Source organism: Hibiscus syriacus, unplaced genomic scaffold, assembly GCF_006381635.1.
Source record: "Hibiscus syriacus cultivar Baekdansim isolate YM2019G1 unplaced genomic scaffold, ASM638163v2 tig00111027_pilon, whole genome shotgun sequence".
Lineage (NCBI taxonomy): Eukaryota > Viridiplantae > Streptophyta > Magnoliopsida > Malvales > Malvaceae > Hibiscus > Hibiscus syriacus.
The window spans coordinates 2,459,715-2,469,076 of NW_024062960.1; the positions used below are offsets into that span (position 1 = coordinate 2,459,715).

The 9,362-nt window shown below is 33.3% G+C and overlaps 2 protein-coding genes across 2 annotated transcripts; one reads left to right on the forward strand and one right to left on the reverse strand.

Annotated features, from left to right (window-relative positions):
• Positions 1–864: 864 nt before the first annotated feature.
• LOC120150925 (protein NETWORKED 3A-like) lies at positions 865–1,577 on the forward strand. The gene is made up of 2 exons (XM_039163516.1): positions 865–908; positions 997–1,577. Exons 1-2 carry the CDS (start codon positions 878–880, stop codon positions 1,575–1,577), a joined length of 612 nt encoding a protein of 203 aa, XP_039019447.1. The 5' UTR covers positions 865–877.
• Positions 1,578–3,145: 1,568 nt separating this feature from the next.
• LOC120150985 (light-regulated protein, chloroplastic-like) lies at positions 3,146–3,907 on the reverse strand. The gene is made up of 3 exons (XM_039163553.1): positions 3,686–3,907; positions 3,440–3,598; positions 3,146–3,364 (listed from the first exon to the last, which is right to left on the reverse strand). Exons 1-3 carry the CDS (start codon positions 3,859–3,861, stop codon positions 3,289–3,291), a joined length of 411 nt encoding a protein of 136 aa, XP_039019484.1. The 5' UTR covers positions 3,862–3,907; the 3' UTR covers positions 3,146–3,288.
• Positions 3,908–9,362: the final 5,455 nt, after the last annotated feature.

The following is a 9,362-nucleotide window of genomic DNA, read 5'->3' on the forward strand; positions in this document are numbered from 1 at the left end:
ATTAACACCTGAGCATTTATTACATTTACATATCCTTGAGCATATAAGTAATTGCTGCTTTAACTGAGTTCAACACCTACTAACAAATTATTAAATAAAAAAACATTTGATTCTATAAAATAATTTATAAATTATGAAAAAATAAAGTTATAACATATTAAAAAAATCAAATTTTAGTTAAATTGCTATATATTGTAATATCAAATTTTATAAAAAAATATTTTGATGAAAAAAGAGTATAAAATTAATTAAATTTTACCTCTAATGAGTTTTAATAGTCAGTAATCTCAGTTTGATGGAACCTCTTCTTCTTTCTCAGTCAATCTCATGTAAGATTGAAGAAAACCATTCTTTCTCTCTTCCTCTCGGGGAAAAGATACATTCTATAGTTCAAAAATCTACCACTCGTCATGAAATCATTAGTTGCAACTCTTCATCCAAGCTAAAAAAAAGCCTCCTATTATTACAACAATTCAAATGTTATCATCAACGATAATCTTGTTTATTATTGTTGTTTATGGGGGTAAGTAATCCCACTGGCTTCAAACTAGTGTTCCTCATTTTGTTAAAAAGGTTAAGTAATCATTTAGGGATATGGCTACTCACTCCTGGCTTGGACCCATCCCATGTTAACTGGTGTGGCGGCTGCCTAGTCTGGTCCCCTTGAGCAGTATAGCTCTTCCATTTGCTTTTGCTTCAATGAGACACTAGCCCCATCACCATTCCTTCACGCACACAGGAAGAAAAACAAAATTTTTACTTCATTCATACGCATCTCTAACAAATTTCTCTTCCAGTTCCATGTGGTTGTTAGTATAAGAGAGATTTAACTATTGCTTCGGTTCTCAGTGGAGACTGGTGATTCCATATAGATTCAATGGAAGACAGTAATGTCACTGCCTGCAATGGTGATGATGTTATACTACTGTAGAAATTCTTTCATTAATGGCATCATATGTTCTGTTGTTATATATAATTATATATGTTTGTATGCAGATATGGACACGAAGATAAACGCCATTCTTACCATCATTGTACAAGATGGAGATACATTCGCCAAGAGGGCCGAGATGTACTATCAAAAGCGACCCGAGCTCATCGAGAGGGTCGAAGAGTTGCAAAGATCGTACCGGTCGTTAGCTGAGAAGTATGACCAATTGAGATCCCAAGGACTGCAAAACTATGTTCAAGGACATGAGGAACTTAACAGAGTCCATTATTCTAATTTGCATCCCAAGTTCACTGCCGAAGACACTGATCAGGAGATCGAATTCAATCAAGATCCCTCGAATTCGATCAAGATGAAAAAGGTCGATAAGCAAAAGAACATCAAGTTCCAGCGCAATATAAGTGATGGTTCTCTACTAATGGAGAACGAGAAGCTGTGGAATGAACTGAGGTTCAAGGTCTCGGAACTGGTAGATGATAATGCAAGCCAGCAGACCGAGTTCATAAAGAGAAATGACAACGGGAAGACGCCGGAATTAAGCGATAAAGTTGGTAAGAAAACTTGGTTTCGATTATCATGGCTGAAGAGAGTGTTGTGTGGAAGGAGTATGGAATCATATGGAACTTAGGTAGCTAGATAGGTTAATTGCTTCCTTATGGATTATGATTCTTAATTTATGCTTTTCTGAGGTTTTGTTTTTATGGTTGGTGTGTTAAGACTACTACTCATATCATGATGTGACTAGGCTACTGGTGCTCAGCATTTGCATGTAGGTTTGCTTAGATAAAACTACATTGTAGGATTAATGATGGGATTATTCTCTTTTACCACCCCTCAATAAATATAGGGCTTTGTATACATATCAATGTTGTTCAATCCACGACTTTATTCTGTTTTTGGTAATGCATCGATGAGTTAACTACCAGCTACACGAAGCTGATCTCGTCAACGTTATACCATTTGACTGGGCAGCTTTTGAGGAGACAACCCGATATTAAAAAAAGTTTGGAGTTTAAATATTGATTTATTGAATTAAATATATTGAGTTGAAAGGATTATCTCATAAATATGTCTCTGCAATATCTGATTCAGATTAATTTATCAATTTATTGGATACTGATAATTAAATAAAAAATATAAAATAAATAATATTAATATATTAATCATAAAATATTTTATAACATAAATTATAAAATATATTACTATATGTTACTAACTTGGCTCGGTAGTTAAGCATTCAATTTTCCTTCCTAAAAGCCTATGCTTAATCTCACTACTTGCTATTTTCTAATTAATCTCATTGAATAGACTTAATTTAATAAAAATTAAATAATATTAATATAACAAATAAATAAAATATTTTAAATTAATTTGATAGTGTCACGTCATTATTTTAGACATATGGTATATATCATGTCTTAACTTATATACATGTGATAATGTTACATTTTTAAAATTAATCATTGGTATTCGGTTAATTGATCGACTCATCCAGTTTGGGTATTGCAGAGGCGAGAGCGACCCTCTCAACCCAGTTTGCTCCATTCACAACGTTAAAATTCGAACATCTGACCTTAATTAAGGAATTTATTGATCGACTAATGTCACGCTATCATTTTAGACATGTGATAAATATCATGTTTTTACTTGTATACATTTAACAATGTCACTTCAACACTTTGGACACATGATTTATCATATCAATAAAATATTGAGACTAAAGTGAATCAAAATAAAAGAATAATAGTCTTATGCAACCAAATATTATGGGTGAATTGTGATATTTTATCTTTAAATATTGGTGTAATTACTATCTCTTATTCAATTTAATCCTTTCTCTTAGTCTCTAGTTCTAGCTTAATTTCTATTCAATTTAATCTTTAAATCTAAATTCCTATTTAATATTGAATCTATTTAGTCATCTAACATTTAATATTAATCTCGATAATTTTAATCTTAAGAATGATAATTAATTAAATTTTAATTATTATTTAAAATTTACAATAAAACAAATGATGAAAATTTTACTAGGATTTTGTGAAATTAATCACATATAAAAGTCAGAATTTTACATAGAGTCTTATGTCTTCCTGCATACATATATGTATAATATGTTTTAATGATAGAAGAGAACATTATTTCTCAAAAAATTTGAGTACGAACAATTATGTAAATAAATTATGTATAAATTATCGATTGATTAAGAAAATTTTAAATGTATTATAATCATTCAAATTATTAAGAAAACAGAGGAAAGGAGAGTAAATAGGTTACAAGTATGGTGATGAACCATACATTATTTATCTACGATAACTGTTTCATTTCAAGTTATCTGGTGATCATTGAACCCCTTTCTGATACTCGGGCTCACAGAATTCTCCTCCCAGATCATCACAAGCCTCTCCGATGAAAACCCTGAAATCATTCATCAAGTTCCATGTATTAAAATCTACAAACTTCAACGTATCCAAATGATGATCATCAACTTACGTCTTGGGACTGTTGTACTCCAAGTATTCTCTCTCAATCTGCTCCGGCCCACTCTTTTCCTTATTGCTTTGAGCTTCTTTCTTTAGCTTAACTTCGGGGAACATCTCGACATCGCAAGCTTCTCCTCCGACGGTCTCGCATGCCTCAGCTGGAAATACACTGCAACAAAGCCACCGTCCGGTTTAAAACAAGGAGGGAAATAGATCATCAGCGTGATAACAGAAGTTTGTGGAGCGTGATATTTACGAGGCCGTGGAGCTGTAATCAACCGTCGAGTTGTCCTGTCGGACGGGCGTTGCTTTGATAACGAAACGTCTAGGAGTCTGCAATTGGAGCGTGGGTTTGCACGGCGGAGACGAAGTTTTGGTGGTTGTAACTATGGGGAGAGGTGATGAAAGTGTCAAGCTTAAGGCTGCCTGCATTTTTTGTTGCTGGGGATCTTGTGAAATGCTGGGTTTGGAGAAGTAGCAATATATATATGAAGTTGAGTTCATTGATGACATGAATATAGATAAGGTTTGATGGCAAAGATATTTTTAACATGGGAGTGGATAAGGTAACATTATCTAGTTTGAGGTGGTGATGCCTCTTGAGTTCTCCAATCACCTCATTTTCTTTGATTTTTCATATCAATATTGGTGAAAAAATCGATTTTGAAAATTTTGAGATGTATTTTTAATTGATAAATATAAAGATTTGAATCATAAAATTATCATTTTATATTATATTCCATGAGACATTGACAACGTTATATCATATGTACAGTAGTTGAATTATAAATGATTGTGCTTACAGTAAATTACATGTGCATTATGTTCAGAAAAAAATGGAAAGTTCATATTCCAGTGAGATACCAAATGTGAGACATGTTTATATACACAAATCAGCTTGAATATTATTGAATGTGTAAAATTATGACTATATGGGATTGTTACCTTAATTTACAAGATGGGAAAGTACATTAATGGTATTTGATTAGAAAAATTACAATTGTGCTATTGTTATACTCATATTGTTGTTATATTGTTAGAGATGGTTAACCACAATTATCTAATATCATAGGAGCGAATAAATCCATCAAAAGAAAATTGTGTAATTATACTTGTAGACACTCATTTTCGTCCGTATTTATATATATATATGCTAATGGTTTTTGAAATAGATATATAATATAAAGTTTTTTTAAAAGCATTTTGAAAACATATATATTATATAGTTTTTTTAAAAAAACATTTTGGAAATATATATAATATAGTTTTGGAAAACATTTTAAAAATATATATATTATATGGTTTTTAAAAACATTTTGAAAAATATATATAATATATAGTTTTTTAAAACGTTTTGAAAACTATATAATATATAATTTTGAAAATATTTTTTTAAAAATATATAATATATAGTTTTAAAATGTTATTTGAAAATATATATTATATGATTTTAAAAATATTTTTTAAAAACATATATATAGCATATGATTTTTAAAATGTTCTTTTTTATTTTATTTTTATTTATTTATTATTCATTTCTTTTTTCTTTTTGTTTCAGGTCCAAATAGGTCCACTGTCAGGGTCCAATAAGCAATCCAGAGATGGGCTTGATCCAGCCCGATAAGGTTTAGGGTTTGGAAACCCTAAAATGATATCAGTCAAAGTGTCGCATAGGAGGGAAACTGAGGGGTGCGCATAAGGCCACGCTCCAGTCAACATCAAATGACCGGCCGAGATCCCCGGGACGGACCCATACCGGGGTGACCGGTCACACAACGGCCATGATCCCTACTATTTCGGGGTCAACAACAACCATACTAGGGCTATAAAAGCCCCCAGTGAGAACAGTGAGAGAACCCACGAGAACCATCATCGATCACAAACAACGAAACACAACCACAGAACCAACAGAAAAACTAAGCATCAACAAAGAAAACTAACAACAAGATTGAAACAAACAGAGCATCAAAAAGACAACAACCAAGGCCAAAATACCAACATAAATCAACAAAAGAGAAACCCGAAGCCATTCGAACAAAAGCAAAAGAAAAACAGAAAAAATATGAAAAGTCTTTCGTAGATCTACGGGCTTTGAGGCGTTTTCAGGAAAAACGAAGCCCGTATTCATTTCCAGGGTTGAAAAACGCATCGAAAGGTGACGCCTTTTCTCTTCTCCAGCGCCGGCGGACGACAGTCGCCGCCAGTCAGCGGCGGCCGAGGCGGTGGGGCTTCGCCAGATTCTAGGTCTCTCTCTCTTATGTTTTGAGAGAATGAGAAATGAAGGAAATGGGGGCATTTTTTGGATTATATACTAACCCGTTGGGTTGGCCCGTAACCCGACCCGAGATTAAAAGATCCGCACGTTTTTGTGAGTAAAAGGGGGAAATTTCAATATTGATCCCCCTATTTTTTTTAATATTTTAATTTGCCTCTAAATTCTCTTTGAAATTTAACACCCAGTTTGTTTTTATTTCAATTTGGTCCATTCATGTTTCAATTTCTTTGTTTTATTCTTATTCTTATTTATTTATTTATTTATTATATATGTATGTTATTATTATTATTATTTCCTTTTTGTCTCTTTATATTATTTTACTTTTTTATTTCATTGTTTTGGTATTCTTTTTTTAGGATATTTATTATTTTGTTTTATTTATTTTTATTTATTTTACTTTTACTTTTTTATTTTCTTTTATCTTATTTATTTTATTTATTTATTTGTTGTTTTTTCCTTTTTTATTTATTATCATTTTTTTCCTTTTCATTCTTATGTTTTATTCATTTCCCCCCTAACATTTTTAACCTTTTTTTAAAGTTCAACCGATCAAAGGTAAGCAATTCGAATCGGATTTTAAATTTAAATTTAAATTCTTAATTTTCGCAAATAAAGACAACCAACAAATTAATTGGTACCGAAATGGTGGTTCAAGGATGCTAATCCTTCCTTGGCCGTAACCGACTCCCGAACTCGACACATTTTTGGTAAAACGCAAATCAGGTAAGATGGTGTCCGATCCACCTAAATATCGTTTTAAAGTGATAGATGGCGACTCTAACCCAATTATTCAAGTCAAAGCCCAATTTCGGGCCCAACCGAAAGATGATCGCGATAGCTTGGCGACTTTGATGGGGACAGGTAAGTGAGTCAGGCTGAAATTAATTTACGGTTGTCTTTTTGAGCGAAAATTACAAATTTAAGTTTTAATTTATTTATTCAATTCTAATTATTTATCTTTGATTATTTTTCAAATAAATAGTTGTACTGACGTTTTTTCAATGATTTCAGATTTTCAAAATTTTCATATCAGGCTCTATACCTGAGCTCTGAACCCTTTTAAGTGGGGGTGAAAGCGACGCCTTCGTGAGAATTTATTCTCCGTGCGGGCCTAACAAGTAACCTTCGGGATTTATATACCTTATGTCTTCGTGTGAATTTATTCACCGTGCGGGCATAAGGGAATGTATCCTCTCGAGTTTAACTTAGTCTACATGAGCTTATAATCAGCTTAGGACTAAGGGTCTGGCAAGCCCAAGGGGGCACCAGTAAGGAGAACTCGAGGACCTTTTTAGAACCTAAACCGGGAGACTGCAGGGAATTAGAGCCCACCCCAAAACCTCATTTCAAACCCTAGGCTATTTTGATTATATCCTGCTTTATTTTATGTTCAAAGCATGTGAACTAGAAATTTATGCGGTTATGACTTGTTCAAAATCAACTTACGAGATAGAAATCATGTCCGGGTAGGAATAAAAAGCATGTAGGATAGATATCATGTGGGGTAGGACTTTTTATTTTCATGATTGTTTTTTATTATTTTCACCTCACCAACTCTTTTCATTTTTGTTCTCTTTTATTTTATTTTCATCATTTGCATCATTCATTCAAAAGAGGTGTTGATCCACCAAAAATGTTTTCGTTAAACGTAAATAATCTATATTAATTGATAAATGGGTTATAATACAAAGAAATGAAAAGCTCAGAAGTCCAGCTATAGTCAAAGAATACTCAGGATGGACCAGGGTTTACACCGAGCACACTAAAAGTCAACTTTTTGAGTTGGCAAGGGTTGCAGGGGCAAGACGATAAAAGGTTACTGACTTGAGGGGTCCCTTCAAAGACAACAATAACAAGATGGCGGAACCCTAGTTGAGTCGGAGGCCATTATTAACAAATTCAAGAAACACACAGCTAGACTTCGGATAATTCTTATCGATTGAGGGCTCCAATGGCGCTTCGTTAGGAACATTCTCAGCAGAGAGTGAAAGCCGAAGATGCAGTCATTCGAGACTTTTTTGGGGCAAGCAGCTCGTCACTTGCATAGTTCAGCTAAAGGAGCCGGAACGGTTCGACAGGGTATTCAACCGGTGACAGAAAAAAGACGGAAGACGAATCAACTTTTCAGAGGCAGTTCGGGATCTATACCATCAAAATGTTTTTTCTCTTAAAATCGTAACACTTTTGTCCCCAATAAGGATTTTTTTATAATAACAAACACATTTTTTGGATCAATACCTCGAACATTGCATGCATTATGCATTTAAACATATTTTTCATTTTGTTATTTTCATTTCTTTACATTCGCATTATTTTTCTCTTTCTTATTACATTCACATGTCTCATAAAAAATGGGAACATTTCGATCCTATTCCTATGACTTACAAGGAACTTTACCAACAACTTTTTGACACTCACGTAGTGTCGCCATACCCGATGGAACCCATGAAGCCCCATACCCCAGGCGGTATGATGAGAACGCTCATTGCAAATATCAGGGCGGTGTCCCAAGGCACACTATCAAGAACTGCTTCACATTCAAGAGAATCACGCAGAAGATGCGTAACAAGAACTGGATCAACTTCAACAACTTGATGGTATCGAAGTGAGGAAGATCATTTCATCATTTGAGACATTTTGTTTGAATTTGTTTTTTTTCATCTTTTCTCAAGTTTTTGTGAGAATATTTATTTATGTTACTTTAAAAACGACGAGCAATGAATCAAATTTGCAGACTTGAAATTCTTTGAATATCACTGAATTAAAAACTCTGTAAATGATTGGATTTATAGATATTTGATAAAGTGATACGATTAAAAAGTGGTAAAACAAGGGCTTTGACCTTATCTCGAATGATACGTTCGAACACCATACCCTTCTCTTACAAATAACCAATATAGCCTTCTCCTCTCATAAGAGAATAAAAAAGAGGCTTGGTATTTAGATGTACATAGGTGCAGACAACATGGGGCATCTGTTGCATATTACAATTACTATACTTTTTGTTTAAGATGTTCAGTGATGATAATGATCTTCACAGATGGAATAGTTGAGTAATCAAATCTAGTTTAGGTTAGTTGTTTGGAAATTGAACTCTAAAGATGAGATTCATTGACTTTCAAAAACACCTAGACTATAATAGGTTCTTTTTGACAAACTTAAGAAATTGGACCCGTATACCCAGATTATAATATTATATATATATAATAAAGCTTTAGCTGTCCCTCTAAAGCAATTGGTTAAATGCCCCGGCTTTATGGATAAGATTCAGCTAGCCTGATAAAGGTAATTATAATATACAATAAAGCTTGAGTTGTCCCTCTAGAGCAATTGGTTAAACGCCCCGGCTTTATGGATTCAGCTAGTCAGACAATGGCAAATTTAAATAAGGACTTTCGGTAAAAATGGACTAAGGGAGTTAAGGAACACCTGTTATAGTCAAATTCACACGAGCACTCAAGAATTCCAATTTTAGACTGATATTTATGTACTGCCTTTATTAGAGGAGCTTACAAAACTTGAACAAATAGAAGATTTTAGAGAACCGAAATAGAAGGTCTAGTAATTGATAATACTAGTTGCGTTATTTTGTCTGCATCCAATTAAAATGTCAAGCCAAAGAAAAAGCATGTTGCAACGACCGAAAAATGACATTTTT